Raw genomic sequence first — 27,725 nt, 5'->3', positions numbered from 1 at the left:
TCCTGGAGTTAGCCTCCTACAGTTTACCCATATAGTGCGTTAGCCATTGCAAAAATCAACAAAGACACTGCCCTAGAAAAATTAATATGTTTGCTCATTAAAGGAGCTAAGTTTGCACATAAAACTAAATTGTGCAAAAATGCCTTTCAGTTGCTTTGCTGAAGAGTAAATCACAATCTCAAGTTTTTTATACATACTATATGACAATCTTTCCACTTTAAAATCATGAGGTTATTATCATTTTAACTTTTTGTGACACTTAGTGCCTGTTCTTATTTTGTTTTAAAAATGACCTTTTTCTCGGCCTTTACAACATACTTTCAAACTAACTCCAAGAAACTACGGGAGATTCTGCAACAGCAACATTTAACGAAGTCATCCACTTGGTGATCATTACATACTACTAAATGTTGAATGCCTGTAGACACATTTTTTTGGGAGAGATACAATGTGCATACGTATTTGCAGAGAATCAACATTCTCCTTACCCCAATGTACATAAAGTTTTATTGCAGCACCACATGTGGGATGAAACTATACATGCAACATGGTAAAAACTGAAGATTTTGGATTTTTTTAGGAAGTAATTTCTTTTTAAGGCTCTGATTCATGTGAAAGTTAATCTAGAAACTTACCAATTAAGATCTCACATCCATTAATACACCATAAGGGGTAAAATGAATCTCAATACTACTTATTTTAGATTGACAAACTTACAACACATTTCATAGTGTGAACATTTAACTATCGGGCAACTCAGTTGAAATTAAACTGTATCCAGCGTTTCAAGAATAGGGTAGATACCTGTTTACTTGATCACCCACTTCTAACATTTGATGAATTCTTTTGTGATTATCTTCATCACATTAAGAACTTACGTTTATATATTAAGTAATATTTATATTGATGACATTTAATATGGTTGTACCATTTTCAAAATGAATTTAGTATTATTATTATTCCATGAAATATCAAAACTCTGTTGCTTACAACTCCTCATAACAGTGAGATTATCAAAATTTTTAACAAAGGCAACCATTTTCTATGCCTGATTCAGGAAATATTAAGTATTTTTCAGGCAAACCGGCTTTCCCTTAGAGGTCAAAACACCTACTCCTGGCCCATTAGACACAGACTGATATTAGAGCACATTTTGGAGTAAACAGTGTATTGTGGGCCAGGAAAAATATTTTTTTCCAGATCAACACCAACTCTTTACCCCCACATCGAAGTCCTTGAGGTGCAATGATTGATCATTCCTAGCTGTCCTTCCATTTACTTTTTTCAAGGACCCGCTCTAGATTTCCATCATACCTCCTGTACCAAGACGACATCAAGAACTGTGTAATATTTTTTCAGAATCAGGTCTCTTTAATAGGAAAAAGCCATTAATGTGATTAAAATTTGGAAATAAATGTAAAAATATCACCTATTCATTCATAGAGCTTTTCAAAAGATAATGAGAACTCCTCGTTTTTATTTGACCTGATTACAAGTATATTATAGAATTAAAAGATTATATTATTATTAATTACCTCACTACAACTTTTTAAGTTCAATATTTAAGTTAATCCCAGTAACTATTTGATTTACCTCACTAGCATGGCCAAACAAAACTGCAGGACATATTCTTCATATGCTCTCACTTTTTAAAACTGGTGGTAATTATCATAAATACCAGGGGAAGCATTGGTAACATGGTCAGGTGAGAATATTTTGACTAAAGAGGATGATGCCATATTTTATATTTCATTCTAAAGAGATTTTAATGTGTATAAAAATATTCTTTAATCCAAAATATGTACTTCCATTTGGCTGCAAAAATAAACAATTTGTAATACAAGCAAATTTATTTGGCTAACAAGAATAGTTTTAATGCTTAAAGTAAGAACAATTTTACTTGCATGTAAGAAAATAGATGTATTAATGTATTTAGAATGTATTTTTTTTCAAGCCAATATAAATTATTTATGCTGGAACATAAATACAATAACTTGTAGACAGTACCTGCTCATATTCAGGCAATTTGAATGTTAAAAGTAAAAAAAATTCTTTGCCTTCAGTATACTTATGAGGGCAAAGAAGAAATGGTTACAATTAGCTTGAATTGGAATTATAATTATAATTACATAAGTAATATTTGACACTTAAAGAAGGCAATAGATTATGCAGGCAAAGGACATGGATAATTGTTCCTTCAAATGATCCCTTGTGGATCACAAATCTGATGAAAAATGCACACTATATTTTTTATATCACTAGCCAATTCTTGCAGATGTTACTTGGTTACCAAACTAAAACAAAATTAAATGAAACAGGACAAATACGAACAATTCTTCCTGGAAAGTAGAGTTCTGTACCATATAAGTACAATGAACAGTTACAATTCACTGGCATAAAGATATACTAATCAAATTAGCAAAAATTATAGCCTCCCATTGATGAAAGCTTTGCTACAATGAATACAGACTACAATCACAACTCAATAATATAAACAATGAATGATACTTATGTTATTGGCATTCAAAAACATGAAGCCATTAACTCAATGGCTTATAATAGAAATCAAATGAACCTAGAATATGATAGCACAAATGAACACATACCTAGTATCCTTGTAACTATATGTTTTTGTTAAACCAGAACAGAAAGAAAAATAAGTTAGGCCACATAAATGCTATAGAACAGAAAAAGTAGATAAGAACAACTAAAATTGCTGGCAAAACTTCAGAAAATCAGTACACATTAGCAGAAGAGCCTTTTCTTCAAATGAAAGCAATATATTATGAAGCAACTTCTGCCTCAAATATGGTAACAAACAATGCTAACCTGCTTCCATCAATCACAAACAGATTGTGACACTTGTCAATCAGCCAACAAATATTCAGTAGTTAACTAGAAGGCATTGAATCACATAATTACATGTAATCGCATATAAACATGCGTTGCCCACCTTATAAATTGTAAGTCAGAGAATGAAAACATTTTTTATGTTCAAAGTTTACTAAAAGAGAGGATATAAACACAATTCTCTAGTCCATGGAAACTTCGATAGGGATTGAAGTAGTAAACGTCGGTGTCTCCAGCTCCTCATGTTTCTTCATTTTCATGCCCTGGGTCAGAAAGCATAAATAGTATTAATAAAATAATTGGAACCTATAGAATAAAAGTATTTACAGAACAGAGAAATATTACTAAGTTTTAATTGACATTTCACAGCTTTAGTTCAGTTAAATTAAAAAGGCAAACATGGTTTAGACATGTACAGCCATTAATGAAAGCCATGCAAAGATCTATTATGCATTGATTAAAAGCAAATATGCTCAATACATTAATGAAGAAAATTTCACTGAGCAACGTTCTAAGGCATTTCTTAAACTGAAGACTAATTTTTATAAACAAAATTTTCAAACCCTCCCAAGTTTATATGATAAATTAAGCTATCCAACTTCACCATTTCAGTTATTATAGTATTAAAAAAAATTTTAACCACCACTTTAGAAATGCGGTAACCATCGCCACCACCGATTTCTTATCCCAGGTCAACAGTTCCCCATTACGCGGGAAAGCCATAACTGTTACAATAATAGCCTATTTAAATCAAGATATTTGCACTTCAAAAGCCAGTTGTAACTACAAGTTAAATTTCAATGATGCAACAATGAAGAAACTGAATGATAACACTATGAATGGCTCTTAGAATTTGTCAAAGGAGATGCACCAAACAGCCATGAGCACTGTATGAACCTTCCCCTCAAATATTTACCTTCTAAATAGTGTTTACTGTCTTATGAGTACTTTGTCATGATGACAATATTACTCATATTACAGTGGATACTCACACAATGAGCATAATTTGTTCTGCAATGTTTCTCAAGAAACGAAATGCTTGTTAAGCAAAATATTTTGCAATTTTACTAAGTAAAATAATAAAATTATTTTTGATCCAATGTAGTTTTGATGTGATAAAGCAAGTTTCAATATTTTTCATTATTCAGGAGCCCAACACTGATTTATTTTCGGAGTCGAGGCATTACAAAGGATCTGAGCTATCAGTCATCAGTTCTTTCATTTTTCACGTTTCCACATGTTTGGGTCAAAGTACTTTTCATTCCTCATAATTTTAACTTATGTGCGATATGAAGTCCCCCTTAGGTGTTATTAAAATGCATAAATTATGTAGCTAAATCGTAGTGTTACCATATATTTACTTCATAGCATAAACATTTTCCTGACATTGATATTATAAGTATATAAGTTCCACATTTCCATCTTGAAACACATATCATTGAAAGAGTAACTCAAACTTAAAAAATATCATAAACTACTACTAAACGATAACTTTGCCATATGTGTGCCACATAAATATGAGACTATATTACCTAACCTAAAAGTGTGTTCAGAAAAGATCTCGGCATGATGATGAAAATGACAATTTATGTTTTCCAAAAAGTTTTATTTTTCATTTCGTTAAAATTAATACATTTCATCTAGCTGTGTTCCAATGCCATTATCATGCCTATGTCGAGTTCTTCCAGAAGTGCTGAGAAGTACTAGTAAAGTCACAATTGCTTCTTAATTAGGCAAAACCATTGACCAGCAAGGAAATTTTTGAACTTTCAGAAGAGGTGGGAGCCCAACGGACCTAGATCCGGGGAATATAGTGGATGCTCTAGCACTTCGTAGTGCCAATCCCTCAATTTTCCTATCACCAAGAGCCTTTTATGGGAAGGTGCATTATCCTCATGGAAAACTTTTCTCTTCTGCAAATTAGGTCTGCTTTCATGAATTTCTTCATCCAATTTTGTTATAAGATAGAACAGCAGTCCCCAGATATTTTTTTACCTTTTTTAAAGATAGTTTATCAACAGAGTTCCTTTTACATCCCAGAAAACCAATGCAATGACCCATCCCGTTGATGGCACCATCTTCGCCTACCTTGGAGCAGAAGAATCAGTTTCTCTTAACTGCATGGATTGTTGTTTCAATTCTGGAGTTAAATTTTGAATCCATGTTTCATCCATTTTCAAATATTGATGTAGAAAATCACTCTTATTTTTCATAAAGTGTGCCAAGTTGTGTTAGGTTGCCAAGCATGCCAAGTTGTGTGCCAAGTGCTCTCCAAATGTATTTTTGAGCCATAGTGAGCATGCTTGGCATTGATATCTCACAGAGCTTTGCCGTGCCCATTCTCTCATGCCAAATGTAACCAACTAGGTATTCTGATAACCAAACAGTAAGAACATTGATAAACTCGATGGTTTTAGGCTTCACTTTGTGGAAATCCATTCTAATAAATCAAAAGAGAGATGGTACTTTTTTCCACACTTTATTTAACAAGTCGACCGGTTTCGTCACATAGGCGACATCATCAGGTACATAGAATTCAGGTACATCAGGTAGGCGACATTAAGGTACATATATTCTATGTATCTGATGATGTCGCCTATGCGACGAAACCGGTCGACTTGTTAAATAAAGTGTGGAAAAAAGTACCATCTCTCTTTTGATTTATTAGTAAGAACATTTGCGAGGACCTTCATATGCTGATCTTCCAAAATCACATTGCTCACTTTTTTTATAATATCTGGTGTGGTTTAACTTTTTGGGCATCCACGTGGATCACCTTGAAGGTTTTCACGTCCATTTAAACACAGTCACCCATTTCTTCATGGTGAGTATTGAAGGAAAAGAGTACCCACATACATTCACGTGATCTGGCCAATAAATACATGAAATGGTACACTGGCAGCAATGACGCGGACTAAAGCCCTGCCCACTAGCGGCACTAAATGCCTAAGACCCAATAAGCAGTCTGTGCTTGGCGGATCATCTAGCTGTGCATATGGTGTCAGTTACGTTAGTTTCTGTTGTCCTCGTTTTTACTGTTCGTCAAAAGTGGAAATTACAAAATCATGGAGTGACGAATCAACATCAAGGTTTTTGGTGAAGTGTGGTAAAATTATCAAGAAATCACTGAAATGTTAACAGCTGTTTACGGTGATAATGCTCTGAAGAAAATATGAGTTTTCACGTAGATTAAGCATTTTAAAGATGGCCGACAAAACGCCACAGATGATGCAAGGCCATGATGACCTTCAACCATCTGTGTTGACAACAACATTGATCGTGTGTGGTCCCTTATCCTTACCAATCGTCAAAAAATTGTCTGAATGATAACTGATGAACTGAATTTAGGAAAATCAACAGTGCACACTATTTTAATCGAACATCATCATCTGCAGCTCTACAGCCTAGTGTGGGCCTTGGCTTCCTCCATGATATGCCTCCATTTAGTTCTAGTTCTTGCTTTATTTATCGGACAAGGTAGTAACATCCTCAAATAAATTTCGGTTGGCATCTTTTATATAGAATTTCACCACTGCCCCACACATTCCATTCCTGACAACAAATGCACTGCACTAATTCAAATAACTGCCAACAGCTAACTGCTGGATAGAATGTCTTGCCCTGGCACACTGCATCTACTCACAATTTCTCCAGTACAAGAGAAAAAAATCAAGCAAGCAGGTATGTCATATATGGGTTAGGCGGAGAATTTTTCAGACCACCCTTGCATTTGATTAAAGGTATCATGGAAAATTTATAATGCAGTAAATGTGCATCTAGAAATTTATAATAACCTATTATTAAGTAACATTAAAAATTAACCTCATTTTTATGGATATTTTAAGACTAACATCAAATTTGAAACAATTATTTCCCGTGTGAAGTCAGTTTAGGCAACAAGACTATTGCAATTTTTTTTAATGCGCACTTAACAATGATTATTACTGAATAGCAAATACATGGAACAGAGAAAAGGCCTAACAGTAAAAGTGACAAAAATTAACTCTTTTTGATGGCCTTGAAAGATGCCAACAAGTCTGACTTTAAATTTTCTGTGTGATCACTTCTGGAAACATAATAGCAAACAACTATATAATAGTCACTTTCAAGGGTTGCTATTATTTTCCACAATTTTTAAAAAAAACATCAATAACCTTCGTGAGTTCTTTTGAATAATTCATTGGGACTTATATTCATAGACTTCCAACGTACCAGCCATACGCCATTTTTAATGACATTAAAATGTTAAAGCAATGGTTTTTATTCTCTTAAGTTCAATAACTAATTACCCATTCAATATTTAGCTATAATTCTTGATTAAAAAGCTACTATTTTTTCATTTCTTACTATGTAAATGTAAGACCACACATGTACTTAAGTCTATTTTTAGTACTTTATCAATAATGACGATAGCTTGTAAAAAATAGGTGAAAAACCTATGAACTACCCGTTAAAACCTTTAAAACTTTTTATGCACAGCATAAGCAAGAGAGCGTAAGTGCCATTATATTTTCAGTGGGCCGCCAAAGAAGGTGCCAAAAATACACACATCCTGCTTTATCGATTGTTTCAGAAGTGACATATAACAGAAGCATAAGCCAAATAGAAAATAACACATAGGCTTTTCTCAATACTCATTCTCCAACTAATACTTAAATGTTAATTTTTTGCAGTGTGTGCCATAGCAGTGAATGTGCTCCATCCAGCATTGGCAGATTTTATGTGAGCTGTAAATTTTTTTGGGATAGTTAATAACAACATGTCATATGTAATCTTATAAGTTTGATATTCAATGCTACAACTAACATACTTCATATTTTCTTCAGGAGTAACAATTCTGCCTCCAGGAAATTTTGCATCTATGCAGTCCTAATTTCAGTTGATTTTCTTGTGATGATTTGACTGGCTAGAATTTTGATTGGTTTTCTTTGAAAGTGATAATAGTGAACCCATACACATCCCTGTTAATAACACTCAATATTACTTTTCCGGGCCATCTTATACAATCCTTTTTGGTAATGAGAAAAAAGCCTAAAATGATGTGGGCAATATAATCGTGAGAAAATCATTATCTGCAGAAACTGGGAAACAAGATATAAAGTGATTTAAAAGTGCTTGTATATGTCTCCCCCTCCAGCTGTATTTTTCCAATAGGACAGTTCATTTTTTACACTTCCATCCAATCTAAAAATATATACTTCACCAAAAGGCATGTGTTTGCAAAATGATAGCTCAAAACAGGAATCAATCTTTTCAACCTGTTTCCAGAAGTACAAATTCTTCACCAAATTTTACCAAAGCCTAAATAGTCTTGCAAATTAATTAATCAGATTCGGTGGGTGAATGGAAAAATATGCAAAATCAGCCATAGTCTCCATGACGTTTGTCAATCAAATAAGGTTGACTTCACATTGATGCTTGGATATAAAAATTGCTAAAATTTTGGTTCCTGGTAAAAACATACTTCAAGGAAAAGTTTTCAATGAGACTTGGTGCTTTTCTTTAATTTGTCCTCATGATTTCATGGTAAAATTGTCTCAAATTCAATTTCTTCTCCTCCTCCTAGGGGGATTTTAGAGTAATACACCAGTTAACAATAAATACTATTACTTTGATGCGATATTACACAGGAAGACAATTTATACCATGAATTCCACCATAAAGTGAATATTTAATTTAACACACCCCTATAATGGTCCCTGCAAAACCCAATTAATAATTGTGACATTATTTCTTTGGTTTTAAGCTCTACCCTAACTTTCATGAACTGCATAATTTCTGCAGAAACGCTCAATTTGACATAACCCTGCACTACAATAGTTTAAGAGCAACATATGAGACACACTGGTGTGTAATCCGGTTAGCCTCAAAATGTGTCATAATGAGTTTTGTAAAGCCATAAATAATTTATATAAAATTTTCCTGTGCCAAGTGATATAAGACCAAATTTGAAAGAGGCTCAAGCTGCCATTAGTTTAAAGGTCAAAGATTGTCAACAGGTACTCAAATCTTTTGCTGAGGATTCACACAAACTGCCAGTTTGACAGCAATACCAGCTGGATGGACAAATTCATAACAGAAGTACAAAGAACATTAATTCTTGTCAAGATTTTGCAGTTATTTCCAGGTATATCCTGCAATTTTACTCATAACTACTGACCATATCCACACGGTAAATCAGGCATAAGTAACTAAGTAAAATAGGCGAGGATACAGCTCACCTAATGCTAGGACATAAAGGGAAGTGAAATTCACACACATACGTATGGGTCTGTCACATTAAATCCTCAAGAGGTGAATGAGTGTGGAAAGAAGCCACTGAGTCTAAACCTGCCTAAAAAAACACAACCACAGAATATTTTATTAACTTAACCAGCAACATGAAGCCTACCCCACTTTCTCCACAGGGTGATGCTTATAGGAGAATCATAAAGGTTACCAGCTGACAGAGATGAATGTCTAGGATGAATTCCAAAAAACTACTTTCCACCAATATAATTCAAATTCCACCATCTTCTAGGAAACAAAAGAGCACACCCATCACCATAGCCCGTGCCTCATAAATTATAAAATGAATTATCAGAAGGTTGGATAGGTCTATTTTACAGCCAAACTTGATATGAATGAAGAACCAGTTTTCAATCATCCTCGGAAATTTTTAACTGCCTGATCCAATATTTACAACCACAATTTGGTACTTGATATTGGGACTCATATGTACAGTATAGAATGACTGGCCATCCCCTTCAGACAAAGAACCCCAAAGGTCTAGGATGTTTACAACAATGGAATGAGTTATTTCTAAAATCATGAGCCATTGTTCTCATTTCACCAACAATGTTTTCTTTGACACCAAAGCAGATGAGGTAGCATTTAAATATTTGCTATAACTGAAAATCTTATTGAAAATCAATCTGAAAGATTCAGAAATGTAAGTAATTTTACACGTGAAACCAGTTTTGATGATTTCTCTAAGGGAAAAACATAAGTTTGATAAGCTCATCAGTTCTGTGATTGCCAAGAAAATGACTGTTGGTGAATAAAAATAATAATTATAATTACAGAAAGGATTAGTAAGAGAAAGTGAACTGACCCCCACCTGCTGCAGCTTATAATGGTTAATTATATCTTGGTCTGCTGGGCAGCTTTGTGTAAAGGCATCTAGTTGATACATGTGGTACATGTATTGCCACAAGTTGGCTAATTCAGCAGGGATCTCAAAGTCTACAAAGTACTTTCCTAAAAAGAAAATTATATATTAAGAGATGAACCAATAATTCTCATTGAAACACAGGAGCTTACATTAATCCGATGGTATTCATCATAACTAACATGTGATTAGCCATTTTAGAATAATTATAACTAACTTTCAGAGAAAAAATTCAAATGATTAAGCTTCAAATCACATGTACAAGGCTCAGAGCATGAAAGCAATTTAAGTTAGAATCATGAGGCATTTTATACTGAAATTAATGCACAAGTTTAAATAAAAATTGCTCCTTTCTACTGCACTAAAATAACGAAACAATTTCAAACTTTCATAATTTAGTGAACCAATAATTAATCAAATAGGATAATTTTAACCAACTGCTCTGGCATTTTCAAAAAGTATACTTCCAAGCATAAGGTTAAGAGCAAAGAAATGTTATATTATCAGAAAAAATGGGCTGAAATTGGAATGCTGAGCTGAAATTAAAATAGTAGTATTAATAGTAGTCTTCCCTTCAATAGCTATGCATTGAACGCTAATGCCTAAATTTGGCCACAATTTTCATTATAACGTTTCTCTCACTTTTGAACCTCCCACTGAGTTTATCATCTCATATCACACCTGTTATTACAACACAATCTCTCTCAGTCCCATCTCCTCATATCCTGTCATGTAAACAAGCTAATATTACATTGACCTATAAACATTTACTATATGCATAATCTGCAAAAACCATGTTTATTTTGTCCAGGACATTTCCAGAAAAACTACCAATTCTCTAAAATTCCATGCTTATCTGACCAATCCAAGTTATTCCACAAACTTTTTCTATATACCTTTCCGATTTCAGATTTTCAAGTACTTACACATCATTGACCCAGCCTGATAGTTGCCATGTCTGTCCCACAAAAAGCTAGCAATTTTTATTTATATCGAATAAAACCTTTTAATGCACATATATCTAGTTTCCTTTTATCTCTGTAACATGACATGGCTTTGGTGAAAAGGAGACACAAATACAGTGCATGTTCTTTTATATCAATCATGATGGAGTTTTTACAACTAAGTTCACTCACCATGGTGGCACCATGGCAGACATGGCTGCACACTCATCAAAAAGCACTATTATCAATAAATCAAGGACATTTTCATAAAGGGAATAATTTTATTGTAGATAATGACCAGTGTATATAAGTGCAATGTGTGTCTTGATACTATCCAGCCATGCAAAATTTTGGTAAAATATTGACACCCCAGAACAATGAGGCCTTAGTCCCCTTCAAAGTATTCCCTATGGGACCTCCCACACTTATCCCAGCATCTCTTCTACTTTCAAATACAATTGGCAAAGTGCTTTTTTGGAATGATCATCAGCTGCCTCATTGCATTCACCTTTATCTCAGAGGGAAGACTAGACTTATGTTTCATAGCCTTACACCCATGATGCCTCCAGTTATGATGTTTTTTATAAAACCTAGGTCATTGTTTGCAGCTGGGAGCAAGTCCCCTACAACTGCAGTGCAAAATTCTTGATATTGACCAGATAAAAGAATTTGGTGAGGCAGCTGATGACATTTCTGAAAAAGGACTTAAGCTGATTGTTTTGAAAAATGGGAGAGACACTGGGATAAGTTTGCGAGTTCCGAAGGGGAGTACTTCAAAGGCGACTAAGGCCTCATTGTTATATGTAGGCTATTTTTCTCAAAATATTTCATGGCATGATCCTTTCCGGACAGACCTGGTATATTCTCAATTCTTCCAACTGAGTAGTTTTGTAGCTTTCAACTTGTGAGTAGAAGAAATGGAAAAAAGAGGCATTTAAAAAACTGAATATTAGAAAGAAAGTCAGCGGGGAACCCATAAAATCAGGTTTGCAAATGACCAAGCTTATTAAGCCAGCCAAGAGAATACATTAGAAAATCAGTGTGACAGATATGAAATGAAAATCACAGTAAACAAAACAAACGCTATGAGGTTTTTGAGAAAGAGGGAAGCTAAAAAAAATTAAAACAGAAAGTCATACACTAGATCAGGTTGAAAAGTGTACCTAACTTGGAAGTGTTATGGACCAAGATAGTCGAAGTAACAGTAATATATGGAGAGCTTTCAGAAGGAAAAAAGTGATGCCACGAATGTTGAGCAGGGCGGCTAAGAAAAAAACTTATGTTAACTGTAATACAGAGTGGTTTTTTAGGATGTGGATACATGATCGTTGAAACAAGATTATAACAGTGGAGTAAAGCTTTTGAGTAGTGTCTGTGAAACTGAATAGAGAGGGTGAAATGGGAAGGAAAACAAACGAGGAAGTGCTAGCCATGGTGGGAGAGGACAGGGGATTGCTAGCAGCCAGGAAGAGTAAGTGCAGACCATTTTACAAGGGGATAGAATGTTGAAGACTGACAGAAGGAAGAATACTAAGCAGCCAAGGTAAGGAGAAGATAAGGATAGGCATGCTGGATGGAATGAAGGGAGGTAAAAGTGTAAGGAATTGAAGAACAATTAATTGTTGTGTGGGGTGTCAGGTTGTCCCACTAGATGAAGCTAAGGAATGTGGCAATGTTAAATCATGTCCATACAGTCTACCTTAAATGGTAGGGCTACCAATTATACTCATTGCGGTAAGGATTTTAATGCTGGAACCATGGCAGATGCTGCTATCCACTAACTAATTAAAATAAAACAAATAAAGAATGCTTTTCAAATTGCACTATTCCAGCATTGTCACCTACTAATATGCATCAAATAATATTTCCGCCCCGGCCCCAGAAGAAATGCTTTGAAAATGATGAATATGGTCAACCTGTTGATTATGGGTCGAATCACACATCAAATTTATAGGGCAATACATTTAGGCCACACAAAATTTGGGAGGTGATATGAAGTACGATATCACAAAGGAAAATAAAACCTCAACATTTGCCTATGATGTCCTAGGTATTTCACCACCTTTGGCAAATAATGAAGTCTTCCCTTTCCCTTCAACTTGAAAAGTGGCAAAACTATTATTCTTATTACATGGCTGGAAGAGAAACATACATAGTTGTATCTTTATTGACTTCTCTCTGAAATCACACAGGTAAGTTGAAAAATGTTCCACGATGAATTAAATATGTTGAGATCGGAAGAAATTTAACGTTACTTGGCTTAAACTTCTTTAAGTTTAATGTTAGGCATCTACTATAACATCATAATGGACATAACTCACATGCACCACCTAAAAATCTTGAGCTAATTTTCAAAAACTGGATCAAAGAATTTACAAAAAAAAGCATTGAAAAGAAATTAGAAATTAGCTTCTAGTTAAATATAAAACTAAAATCAGCAACTGAAAATCAATATCATGATCTTATTAAATGAATAAAATTTTTAAGCATTTAAAGAATGCTTTCTAGTTAAATGAACTAATGAAAATGAACATGATGAACCTGTTCATATTTGTTGGGTGGGTAACAGGCCAGTGTACTAATCATAAGACCATAAATTTTAGATTAATTAAAAATAGTAATTTTCCACAAAAATATTATTTTTGTGGAAAAATGATATTTTTAATTAATCATGATATTCCACCATATCACACCTGAAACGTCTCTTTTTATAAATTTTAGAGTTCCACATGAGGCATGTGGCATTGTGTCAACTCTCATGGTTGACTTCCAGGAAAACCTAACGACAGGTAAAACCAGTTGTCTAGAGAGGAAAGAGTTTTCATTAAGAAGGATATGGAGCTGTTGAAATTCTAAGTGGATTTAATACTTACACATTAAGAAACTGGGCGTGTCACTCATCTTATGTTTTTAGTGCTGAGCTTGATAAGTTATTCCTTCTTTCACTCAAATACTCCTAGCACAATTTTTTGGGCAAATTAGCTTTCAACTGGCCAGTCAGTCAAACAATTCTTCCTTGGCTGAGTTGCAAATGGAAGATTTATAATTTTAAGTAGATAAATCTTCCCATCGGTGATGGAGATGCAAGTCAAGTCAGCAAAATTTAGCGAGAAAAATTTGAGACCATCACTCCATTACTACTAAACAACTCTACAAACTATTCTGATAGATAAACTTGTATTCGAACACACATCTAGGAATTGCAGCTGCAAGAATGACTCATACTTTCAGTTTACGTTCAGAGCCGAAACCCTACAGCATTGATTTTGTCATTGAAGTAATAATCTCAAGAAAGAAGATCCTAAGGCCAATAAAAATAATTAAGAAGAAACTCCTATACCGGTATTTCGGTCACACAGGTGACCATCAACGGGGAGAAAATCAAATAGGGCACTTGAACTAAGAAGAGGAATGTGCACAGGCACCGTCCAAAGTCAAGTGGGTGTTCAGGTCGGGGGGTGAGGTATATATACCTGGAGGGGCAAGGGGGGAGGGGTTAAGTGATGGTCCGTAGGTGGGGGGGAGTTTGTTGAGGTCACGTGGGAAGGAGTGGGGGAAGAGTGGCGGATATTAGGAGGGGGCTGTCTGTTTCTGAAATGACTAACAAAATTAAAAAGTGAACTGTTGATGATGCCTGGTTCATTGTTCATAAGTTTATTCTTGTTTAAGTGTATGTGTAAGCTCTCACAGGCATCAAGTTTATAGTGTTGTATCGGTTTTAATAATGTTAAGTCGTTGGGAGTGATAGAGTGTTCCGTTTCAAAAATGTGTTTGGCGACCGCTGATCTATCGAAACGTCCGTTCTTAAAGTGTCCTATGTGTTCCTTGAATCTGATTTTGGGATTACGTTTGGTCTGTCCAATGTAGGAGAGTTGGCAGTGTGAGCAAGTAATTTCGTAAATACCTGATTTGTCTAACTGTGGTGTTATGTCTTTCGGGTTCCCTAAACACGTAAGAAGAGTGTTACGGTTCGCGTAAGTGACATTGGTACCAATTTGTTTAAAGACCTTATCAAGGCCTCGGGTTAATGTGGGGAAGAAAGGTAATGCGATAAATTTATTATTGTTGTCTTTCCGTTGTGGTAGAAGTGTAGTATGTTTATTGGCAAGTTTTCTTTTTTTGTTTCTAACTAATTTGTCTATAATTTGGGGTGTGTATCCGTTGTTAATGGCTATTTGTTTGATGTTTTCCAACTCTTTGAAATAGCGTTGTTTGTTGAGTGGTGTCGTCAGTAGTCTGTGTATGAGAAAATTAAAAGCTGCCATTTTTTGTTGAAAGGGGTGGTGTGAATCTGCTTTGATGTAGTTGTCGGTGTGGGTCTTTTTTCTAAAAATGTCAAACTCTAAGCCCTCATGGTTTTTAATTACTAGTATGTCCAAGAAAGGCAGTGAGTTATGTTGTTCGACTTCAAAGGTGAATTTTATGGAATTGTGTTTTTTGTTCAGCCGGTCCAAAAAGTCATTTATGTCACACTTGCTGGTGTCAAAAATGGCAAAAATGTCGTCTACGTATCTAAGCCAAATGTTGGGGAAATAGTCAAACGTGTGTTTACAGTCTTTTTCAAAGTAATGTAGGAAGATGTTAGCGACAAAGCAGGAAAGAGGATTTCCCATAGCTGTGCCTTGCGTTTGTTTGTAAAATTTTTGGTTGAATTGAAAGTATGTTATGTCCATGCAAGTTTTAGTAAGAGTAACGTATTCTTTAATTTCAATGGGTGTTATGTCTTTTGTGTGTAGCCAATCGCGATGTTTTCAAGGGCAATATCAATGGGTACGCTCGGGAAGAGTTGTTCCACGTCAAAAGAGACAAGAATCTCATGGGGCTGGATGCGTAGGTGTTTTATGGTGTCGATGAAATTTTCCAGCCCCACACTTCTACCACAACGGAAAGACAACAATAATAAATTTATCGCATTACCTTTCTTCCCCACATTAACCCGAGGCCTTGATAAGGTCTTTAAACAAATTGGTACCAATGTCACTTACGCGAACCGTAACACTCTTCTTACGTGTTTAGGGAACCCGAAAGACATAACACCACAGTTAGACAAATCAGGTATTTACGAAATTACTTGCTCACACTGCCAACTCTCCTACATTGGACAGACCAAACGTAATCCCAAAATCAGATTCAAGGAACACATAGGACACTTTAAGAACGGACGTTTCGATAGATCAGCGGTCGCCAAACACATTTTTGAAACGGAACACTCTATCACTCCCAACGACTTAACATTATTAAAACCGATACAACACTATAAACTCGATGCCTGTGAGAGCTTACACATACACTTAAACAAGAATAAACTTATGAACAATGAACCAGGCATCATCAACAGTTCACTTTTTAATTTTGTTAGTCATTTCAGAAACAGACAGCCCCCTCCTAATATCCGCCACTCTTCCCCCACTCCTTCCCACGTGACCTCAACAAACTCCCCCCCACCTACGGACCATCACTTAACCCCTCCCCCCTTGCCCCTCCAGGTATATATACCTCACCCCCCGACCTGAACACCCACTTGACTTTGGACGGTGCCTGTGCACATTCCTCTTCTTAGTTTAAGTGCCCTATTTGATTTTCTCCCCGTTGATGGTCACCTGTGTGACCGAAATACCGGTATAGGAGTTTCTTCTTAATTATTTTTATTGGCCTTAGGATCTTCTTTCTTGAGATTATTACTTTAACAGCCAATAGCTCCACATCTTCCATTTTGTCATTGAAGACTCATTTAAAACTTAATATTCATGGACAAAGTCTATTCTAAATCTGAACACAGCATTATTACTTCAACATCTGTTTGGAACCTTAAGTTATGGATAAAACACAAAAATCAAATGATATCTGAACTCATTGAATGAATCTTTCTTCCATAGAATTGAGAGTGGTATCCAAAACAGCAAACTCAAAGTTTCCTTCCAAATTATCTTTAGGTTCTGAAATAGGTTGATCTCTAGTTTCACAACACAACATTTATAGTTTCCTTTGAAGGGATTCTCACAAAGATGTGGGTGAGTGTACACTGTTCTTTGGAAGTCCAAGTAATCTCTTAAATAAATAATAAGTTGAACAGAACGATCTCGAGTATCTTTTGTAGTTCTTTCACCGTTGTCTGAATCAACAAATCTTTGTTCTGAAATTGATTTTAGAAACATCCCACCCCCATCAAAAATTACTGGCCCCCAAATTGCACTGCCTCTCAGTTATCTACTTTACCTTTTAAAAGAATTGTAACACCATTTAAGGAAAACCTAAATCATTTTAACCAACATAATTGAAATTTCTAAATCTGATAACATTCAATTGCATGGAAATTACTACCTTGACCTAATGCTCTACCTATTATAATGAAAACCCCAGATATTCTACAGAAATCCACTGATTAACTCAAGAGTCCTATTCAAAATTTATTTCTATTGCAATCTTAGATCTGTAGTTTTTTCCTAGGAATTAGGGAGGGGAAGATTATTCACACACAAGAACAGGAAAAAAGGCTTCCACGTATCAAAGACATTGGATTTATTACACTAGTCATGTGATTACCTGCAACCCTGATGTGTTGTAACCTGGGCATCAGTTCGCAGTCAAAACAACAAATGGTATCTCCAGTCAAGAACCGTGTACCTTTCTTCCCCATATGCTCATCTATTTTTCTTAAGTGCATCATGAGATTGTTCATTTTTGTGTCATCTTTCTTCAGAAGCATTAGCTTTAATTTCTGAAATATATAAATAGATATATATAAGTTTCAAAAACAAACTGCAAAAAGTTCCTCATCAAACCACACAACATCATGGTATAAAAACATACACCGTAAAGATTTTCAATCAAGGTTGCAACTTCCTTGTCTTGCACAAAAAGATTATGGCCACCCGGAACATTTTTCATTATATGTCGCTCTATCTTTTCATTCTCCAAAACTGCCAGGCCATTATCTATTAGAATTGGTGGAGGAGTTGCTTCAAAATTTGTCCTAAAATGGGAAAAATCAAAAATATATATACACATAAAAAGATTTACATCAATGACTAAATGAAAACGAGAAAATATTTTCTTTAAGTGGGAAATGATTGTGGTCAAACTTGAAATGTAAATCATTTTCATGGAGCCACATCAGACAAAATATTTACTCCCACTGATATTCTCCAAAATACCTTGTTATCCTTTTTAAGTACAACTCCAAAATCACAGGTTATTACGTACAAGACTCATGCTCAAGGCCCAATCAGAAAACACTATTTCCAATGAACATGCAAACCATTAATGACAATTGAAAAAGGAGCCAATTTAAGTATTTCTCAGGTTTGCAGCCAGTGTGAAACATTATCATGGACTGCTATCACAGAGTACTTTAAATGGCCCACAATTATTTAGGCTGTCCTCCTCCCAGCACAAGTGACTGGGTCACAGGAGAAACGTTATTTTTGTGTACTTTTAGTTTTATCATTCAATAATGTGTGACAAATTGGATTAACTTGTAATTAGTAATCAGGTCAAATCAGTGACTAGTTGGCTGCTGACAGGAAATGCATGCTTTTCTAATCTTGTACCAAATCTAATTGTAAACATTACAAGATTAAGTAGACTAATACGCATATTAATGGATCAAATCTTAATAGTGACCTTATGCATAAGAGTATATCATTCCAATTTCCATTTTTATACAAAATTCATTTCATTGCAGCATTTGTGAAAAAACTATTATTGCAATGCCAATTTCAGGAAGGCCCCAACCACTTATCTTCCAGATTATGGGCTCTGGATGGAATCAACCTGAATGCACACCCAATATGGTAAACAATTCATGAAATTATACTATTCATTCAAAAGCTGGCAATGGCCATGTCAACTCCAACAAGTAACTGGATGACATTGACTACACTGCCACAATTCTACGTATGAGAAAAAGTAATATGCAGAGTCAATGATAATCAATCTCACCTAAAGTCTGGTGGAGGCTTTTGCATGTCAACAGTCGTCACCTTAAGGCTAATTGTTTTTAATTCTGCCAATAGGTACAAGTCCATAAAGTACTCCTGGCAAAATAGGCATGCACCCTTTCTTCTTCCATCTATTGTGGATGCCTGAAACAATAAGAAAATTCAATGAAAACTAAGTCACTAAGGTTTATACTTTGGCAACCCAATAATTGCAAATTTGATAATTTTCATTGCGTGAACTATATCGGCTATTTTATGGGCTTTAGCCATAGAATTTTTTTAAACACGGAAATATTGGAATTGTTGGAAACCAATGCAAAACATTCAACACTAGAAGATAATCACACTGGTTACTGATCTGCTCACAAGATAAATTAAAAGTCATCAATGGGAAGTAAAAATTGAAGGTCCCCAAATAAATTATGTATCGAACATCTTCATAAACGGACAAGTGGCATATAATAAAATAATAGAAAAGTTGAGTTAAAAGCACGTCTACTAAATTTTGGCGCAAAAAAGAAGTAACCAAAAAATGATACCTATCTCGGCAATCAAATGTCGAAGCCAATAAATGAACTGAGTGACATAAGAGTATCTTGACTAGTAGACAGCTAACACCTAAGCCCTAAATACTTTCTCAAATATGGTTTATTAATGGAAAAATTGGACCAATGTTGAGCCAGCATTATTAGGAGAAATATAATTATTCTAATATAGATGGCATATTTTAAATTCATGTAATTTTGGCATCATAACACCACATACCAATACTTCTGAGGTGGCTAGCTCCACAACAAGCTTTATAAGCTGACAGCGGACATTAAGCAACATTCACTCAAACTATAATTACCAAATTATCTTGAATCTTAACTAAACTCTCAAATCTAAGGACAAGTAGAGAGATTCAAACAAAAAAGTAGGGAACATTTGTTTAAATAGCCAAATGGTATACAATAAACTTTCATACATATAACAGGCCAAAACGTGTTTAAATTGCTGAAGTCTATCTTACTCTCAAAAGCATTTAAAAAAGCTGCTTAAATTTGAGTGAAGAGAACTTTTGACAATATCATTCCTCACCAACTTGAGAAAATTGCTTCCCAAACCTCCAACAAAAAAAATAATTCAAAATAAGGTGAACTACCACAACATAATTTCCCTTGATCAACACTTAAGTCTCATTCATTAAGTTTATATTGAGAGCTAAAGAATGGACCATAGTATGATGGGCGTAATTTTCTTTAAAATATATCAATAAACCACCTAATGCCAGCAAGCTGGTCAGCAACCATTTTTATGTGCTTGGGAAAGGGGTGAGCTATAGCTCTACCAGTATTTTGTCAAATGTCAAAGAAAACCTTATTTCTACATAAAAAAGTATGCAACTTACATTTTTGATTCAGTTACATTATAGTCTACAGTAAATACCACAATTAGTGAGATTATTACGCTGAAATAAGGCAAAACTTCAACCAGGAAAATATTTTTGTCATCATGCAAATTTTTCTCTGATTCTGAATACAGAGAATGGAACAGATCATCTTATAAACCATGAAATATGGTATCTACAGACGGGCTCATAATACAGAACTGTGGATTTAGAAAGTGATGCAGTGGAGGTGTTTTGTCAAAAAACTAATAATCAGATTTCAAAGTGTCCATGCACAAAAACATAAGCAAAATGCTATCTAGGATATTTTATTTCAATGGCTTCTAGTGAGAAAAAACCACACAATTTGTCTGGAAAAAAAGAAATGAAATGCGCGGTTTTGTGAATTGTCAGCGGTCATAAAGGAAACTTCTAGGGCACTCTATGCTAGTGCAAGTTTCACTGCAAACAAAGTAAATCACACATTCAATGCCTCAGCAATGAATGCATAATGATTCCTTCAAGATATACGAATACGTTTATAAAATCAGCATCAATACCCATTTTCGTCGTCAAACTTAACACACACGAATCAATACTTTTTAAAATGCGCGGGAGGAAAGATCATGTAGAGGGCTCGAACTACCTATCCCGGGGTTGATTCTGACGTTCCGTGGCACACCAAAAACAACTTTCAATGAGGCTAGGAGAATGAGACCATTCGGCTGAGGCTGCTGGGGAGGAGGGGTTCTTTTTGGGGGAGCTGGTGGGGGGAGGCAAGTTTACAACTCTCCCTCAGCTTCAGTCGAATGCTCTCATTCTCAAGAGTGCCATTTCTGGCGCGGCGCGGAAGATCAGAAACTACGAAGTATAGTCAAACTCGTATATACTTTCAAGGCAAATAATTCCCGGGCTATTGGTAACATTGGCGCTAGCATTTGATAATAAATAAAATGGATATAAATAACACAAATAGATTTAATTTCGTGGGCGATTGTTGACGCTTTTGTTATAATTGACGGAAGCTGCCATCGGGAATATGGTTATTATATTAATTCCTTCGAAGAAAAAAACTTTATACCATAAGCGAATGGTGACACCGACAACGTGGACACAATGAATGCATTGTTTACTATCAAAAATCCCCAAGTTTCGTAACAGAACTGGCACCATTAAACGACCGTACGTAGAATGCATCGAGCACTTAAAAAATAGAACTTCGATGTAATGTCTTACGATCGAATGTAATGCGCTTTCGTTCTTCAGTCACCATAAATAAAGTAAATTGTAAAACAAGCAGTTAGTTAATGATCTTTCCTCGACGGGAAATATTAGTCACAACTTGGGTACCAATGAGGTAATACGCATGTGCACTCCATATATGGAATCAACAAGGAGAATGGGAGACCTAGCGGAAGGAACTGTATCCATTGCCACCATATTCAGCTTAATCCTCACCCGTAATGCTTAATCCTTTCCCGTCAGCAACGCGCTATCATCAAATAATACTCAACAGATAATTAAGAAGAGAAGCTCGACTATTCACAAACGAAAATAAATTCATGATACGGCACAACCAGACATATGACGCATAAAAAATGAGTCAGCCAGAAAATGAACAAGAGAACACCAAATATGGAAAAGGAATGTGTCTTTGACAGTAGCGTACGGCCAAGCAATTTGTTTCGTCCTACAGCTAGGACAACACCAATTATATCATGAAGTTTCTTTCTAGTCAGGAATTTTTTGAAAATTTGACAAACTAACATTTAAAATATTTTACTGAATACCATGTCATTTAATATTCATCTCATGCAATGTAATATGCATCAATTAAATAACAGAGTATCAGTCTGCTATTCTGATGGAAAATGGCACTACACAATACCACTGACCACGACGATTTCCCCGAAAATGTATTGATCAAAATAGTGGACAGAGCACAAAAATGACTTAATCCATGGTGGCATTTGGTACGGCAGCCCTAGGACGATTCGGTAAAATGTGTCGATAGACAAAGGCAATTTGGATGAAATGGCCACAGTATAATTATTAGACAATAGAGTTCAAACCGCCCATGACCTACACTAAGGAGAGAATTATCTCGAAGATGGGTGAGGAGGAGAAGGGATTCTTATTTTCCATTTTTTACCCTTTTCATTGAAGCAACTAACATTACTATATATAAGTAAAATATAATACTAAAATTACAAAATGTTCATAGAAACTGAACACTTGGAAACAAGGAGAGCGATTTTGAACGAATTGAATAACTCCCGAAGCATACCAACTTTTGACTACTTAAACGCAAATGTTATAAGTGACTTTCGCTTTTTTCATTTTTGGAAGGTAGATTCACCGTACCCATTTAAAAATAATAAGTAATTCACATTAGGGTGCATTTCACCATAACTGTAGACCGAATTTCATTTTTAGGGAAGAGTAACAGTCAAAATTAACAGATATTTTTAATGACCTACCATGCCTCAGCCCATAAATCACTATGATGGGTACGAAACTAATGGCTCATGTTTCGAGTGATTATGAATTATCAGTCTCAGTCAAAAATGCTATGACTTCTCCGTAGGTGACTTATAATGACTCTCCTAAATTCCTCTTCATGTTTTTTTTTAACTTGCAACTTTTCGTGGGATTTAAGAAACAAAGGTGGCTCGGGTTCCGTCTCCCCATCCCGGTGGGGAGACATTCCGAATTCCGGCGGTGGCAAGATAATTCAGCGGAATTCCGATTTCAATTTTGAGGTGCTATGTGGAAAGCACTTCAAGTGAAGTACGCAATCAGTCGAATGGGAGGTCAAAATAGGATCCACTTTGTGCTCACGCGGACGTCGATTCTCCACTCCTCCCTTATCACCTAAAAATTCTAATTCTTCCAGATTCCTTAACTATTCTTAACGGCTCAAGATCCCTCGGCTGCAGGACGCCACCCCTAAAAACTACCGCATATAAAACAAAACACTTTCCCTGAACTGCTGGCCAGTTTCTCATATACTAATCCAAGTAGCCGCAGGTAAGCAGGGGTAACCACACCCACCCAACCAGACTTAACAGCACACACTCACACTAATGAACATAGCTGCGAACAATTTTTCTTCTTAAAAGATTACGTGAGGCGGTCCGCGAGTTGGCAGTTAGGATTTTCATTAACTAAGAAAGGAACTGATCAAGGCAACATCTTTTCTCAAAAATCATTTGGATTTCCCATGAATAGCATTTATAAATAAAATCTCTATTTTACTGACAGTAAAATAATTCTATTTTGCACTCATATCTTCGGTAGTTCACATCTTCCTAGATTATCTGGTGCCAATTTATAATAAATTCAAGTTCATATTTGATAACCATTCATATCACACCAATCAAAATAATTCTTGGCATAGCTCCCGAATTACACGACTTTCTGTGGTGACGCATGCCGCAATAATTTGAGGAGCTCCATAAATGACAGAGATACTGAAAATCCATAGAAAATGAGACCACTATACCTAAAAATCTAAAGTAATTACAACAGTTTTCTACACTGACAAACGTAATGGAGCATAATGCACTATCATATCATAACAGCAAGAGAGATTAAGTTTGGAACAGATAATTTTAAGATGACATTATCACTACAAATGCCGAGGGAGTATTCGTAAAGGAGAATAATCCCTCGTACTCTGTTTTGCGTAAAGAGACATCACTTAGATACCGATATGAATACTCCTGTAGTTATCATGATCTACGTTATTTGATTTTATCAATATATTGCGACATAAATCAAGAAAAACTTCATTTCAGATGCTGCACGCCCAGTGTCGGCTCATCCCCTACCACAGACATTAGAGGTGGCTTGCAGAACTTTCATGTAAATGTTATTATCTTCCTTCGACACGCAAGAGGTGAGATGGAATCCAAAAATTACAATTCACGCTAATTAATCTTAATCGCCACCAAATGACTCATGATTATAATGCATTATCAAGTTTTAAAACAACTGCCAGTATGAGCTAACTAACAGAGCATCTATTATAGGACGGTGGAAATTGTGGAAACTTCATGAACCGCTAAAGTTCGGAAAATATCCCACGATAGCAAAGAAAATATTTTGGTCGCAATGAATGAATTATTGTCGATTGAATGTCACGTTGCCAACGCATTTCAACTTGGAATCTGCGAAAACTACAGTCCAACTTCAGCTTACGCTAAATTCATTCATGGGAGGCATATTGACCCAAGACCACGTAAAATTTGCGTGATTTCAAGCTTGCTGCAACGAGTTTGCTTTAATTCGTAAATTGCACGACCCCTCTCTCTCTCAAGCAATGGCTCGCATGTGCACAACATGGTCTCGAAGGTGAAATTAAGCATGATGTGGCGGGGGTGAGGTCGGCGCGCTCGGCCCACTGACATCCTTTCTCCTCGCTGCAATGCTCACCGCCCGCCCACCACGCATGCGCCCAGAGAGGAGCAGTGCGAACGCCGAGGAAAGGGTGGCGGGAGCACAGGAGGTGACAGAGCGGAGGGCCAAGCTCCCGGTGCACCTCACCAAGGAGGGGGGAACCGGTAAGAAGGCGATAAGCGCAGGGGAAGGCGTAGGCCATTCCGCGACATAATGACGTCATCACCCTACCTTCGCCGAGGAAACTGTTGAGGCAATAGCAAACTTGAGAAAAGATACGACCAACCCATATATCAAAACCGCGAGGCCACGAGATTGCATAACAATAGGGATGACTCGATGAGCAAGTTCGAGAGAATCCCATAATTTCCCTTGGATGTTATACGCTGGCGAAATGACAAAAGGAGGAATTTGGTGGCTCAAATCGCTGACGAAGTACTCGTACAAAAACTTTCAACCCACAGGAATACCAGTCAGTCCTATCTGCTGAATAGATTTTTCTGGGAAAACTATCGATACCAAGTCGAGGAATGCCCTCATTTTCTTCTATCTCCCATCAATCTGGATAATCTTTATTGTCGAATTGAAAACAAGTACTTAATCGATTAGGATATCAGCGATAAAAACTTAGGATTTCACAAGGGGTATAAAGCCAGTGTGTTAATGATTTGTCGTTCGCCACATGTCGATTTGAATGACCGGGTAGAGATTCTACGGGGGCGTTTCCATCGTAAAGGAAAATGACGCGAAAGTTTCACAAGCGTCATCAACGCTTACGAGAATTCCAGTAAAACACTGACTAATATGGCTAAAAATACCAAGCAGTAACCACTACTGGTAACGACAACAATATTCGAAACAGATTGTGAACACTTTCAGTAACGTAAAGGAGATGGGGTATATCAATTTTGGGTTGTATCTGAGATTGGTCGATTCGCTGAAGGAAGTGGATGCGGAAAGGAAAAACCCCGCAACCTCAACGCCTCTAGTAAAAATAACTGGTGAATACCAAGGAAGCGAAGGAGAGTGCGTAGACAACGCCCCAGAATATGCAAGGAAGCAGGTGTAGTCATCGAGTTGCTGAGATGGCCATACGAATAAATTTGTGAACTTCATAATCTTTGGTGCAAAAGACATCACAAAAGGAGACACTGATCACAATTAACGAATAATTCCTCCAACGCCACAAAAGAATTACTTGATAACTTGGAAGGCATGAAACCTCGCATAAAAAAATGAGAAAATCTTACGGAAACACCCAAACGATATCACTAAGTGGGATTTGTTCGTACTCAGGAAGGAGAAATCCTAGTCATGCCAAGTAAACGTACACAACAAATAGAAAATACAAAGGTCATATACGTTCTAACATACATTTTAATGACTTAGTTTTTAGTTTATATGCTCTTACTTGCATTGTCAAGATGAAACGGCGTTCACATCAAAATAAATACAAGTACCCATTTTCAGAAATAAATACAGAAAAATCAATGGAATCACGATAGAGACAGCAAGTTTTAAAACCCCAAGTTAGTACCTGCAAGTAATAATTCCCTGCGAACATCTACGGTGCATATATGGCATTATTTAAGTGAGAGAAAACGACAGGTACCAGGTGAGAGAAAACTAAGACCTAAAGCAGGTCAGGGAACCTTATGATAGAACAGGTTTTCTTCATGAGAAACCCTACAACACGACGATTCCTTCAAAAACTATTCAGTGATTCCCATTCAATGGAAAGAAAAGCTAATAGCATGCGGTATGAACTCAAAGATAACATCAATGACGCTAATCGCAATCAGTGATTGATGTACACACCAAACAATTAATGATTCCACCGATATCAACACACCCAATTGTTTGTGGCATTCATCGCTACAAACCGCATTGAAATAAAATATCGTGCTACTACATTACGTACTATCACGGCCATCACGCACAGGTATTTCTTACTCTGTAACGAACTACATGGCATTATCACAAATCGATTCTAAAATAACAACAAAAACCTGTGGGATCCAAAAGGAAGTGAAAATACTTTCTACCAGGAACATATTACACTGGGTAATAACCTGCCGAAGAGATGATTCAAAAAGGAGGGGCAACGGAGAAAGTCAGGTGAAAGAACGTTCCGAGAATGGCAGAAAACGACATGCTGCATAATGTGCAACATCCGAGCGAAATTAGATCCTATTAATGCCAATATAACAAAACCCATCCCAGTGAACGACATAAACAAGCTATTTAGTTATTAAGGAGCCTACGGAACATCGAAAGGCGGGAAACTGGCCACGATCAAACAAACGGAATAAGTAAATATCAAGTGTCAATGGTTGACTTAATTTAGAATTTCATCGAAGCTTCAAGATTACATTCTACGCCCAAATACAACAACGAAATAACCGATGAAGATCTGCACATAGTACCTTCAAAACTAGTTCTCACTGGTTACAACTTCTAGTACGTGACTAATAAATCAAAGTATAAATGACAACTTACCTTGATAATTAATTCAATTTCCGGCACTTCTCCATTAGAAGCTCCGTTCGATACCGAATCTTCTGCCATATCACTAGATATTAAACGAAAGAATCAAAACTTTGATCACTCTTCACCATAAAAAGCTGGTGGAAAAGGAAATGCGTAAGTTTCGGTTTCGGACTGCGCAGGACAAGTGCGCACAAATGAATTCCGAAAGTGAAGGATGGCCTGAAAAGCAGCGGCACGCTACCTGGTGGTACATTTATCAAACAGAATTACCGCGCTAGTTCAATTTGTTTCGAATTCATTAATACCGATTACTGAGTTAATTTCATACGTTGATGGAATGCTCGGACTTGAATGTTAGGCTTGAGAATCCATTTCACCTTTATCTGAGAATAATTAAGGTGAGTCACTACAAGTTTTATAATATTTCCTCATTCACTTAATGTGTCTCAGGCTATTTATTCAATAGCCGCCAATAAAAATTGTCGGAAATGAATTAATACAGATTCAGCATTTGAATGTATAACTACTGACTGTACTTACAAGAGCGGCAGGATTATTCTTGCAGCTGGCAATTTCTCTCT

The 27,725-nt window shown here is 36.0% G+C and overlaps 1 protein-coding gene across 2 annotated transcripts; it reads right to left on the bottom strand.

Annotated features, from left to right (window-relative positions):
* Positions 1-1,472: 1,472 nt before the first annotated feature.
* Positions 1,473-27,326, bottom strand: Clic (chloride intracellular channel protein 5). 2 transcript variants are annotated; one of them, XM_071589027.1, is made up of 6 exons: positions 27,154-27,326; positions 18,886-19,028; positions 17,755-17,917; positions 17,488-17,662; positions 9,944-10,089; positions 1,473-3,113 (listed from the first exon to the last, which is right to left on the bottom strand). In XM_071589027.1, the coding sequence occupies exons 1-6, from the start codon at positions 27,220-27,222 to the stop codon at positions 3,033-3,035; spliced, it is 777 nt and encodes a 258-aa protein (XP_071445128.1). In that variant the 5' UTR covers positions 27,223-27,326; the 3' UTR covers positions 1,473-3,032. The 2 variants fall into 2 exon arrangements, with proteins under 2 accessions (XP_071445128.1, XP_071445130.1); XM_071589029.1 differs by having other exon boundaries at positions 9,950-10,089.
* Between the last annotated feature and the right edge of the window lie 399 nt (positions 27,327-27,725).

This window comes from Hetaerina americana, unplaced genomic scaffold (assembly GCF_022747635.1).
Source record: "Hetaerina americana unplaced genomic scaffold, ioHetAmer1.1.p SCAF_31, whole genome shotgun sequence".
Taxonomy (NCBI): Eukaryota; Metazoa; Arthropoda; class Insecta; order Odonata; family Calopterygidae; genus Hetaerina; species Hetaerina americana.
This window is presented reverse-complemented; position numbering and strand designations above follow the sequence as displayed.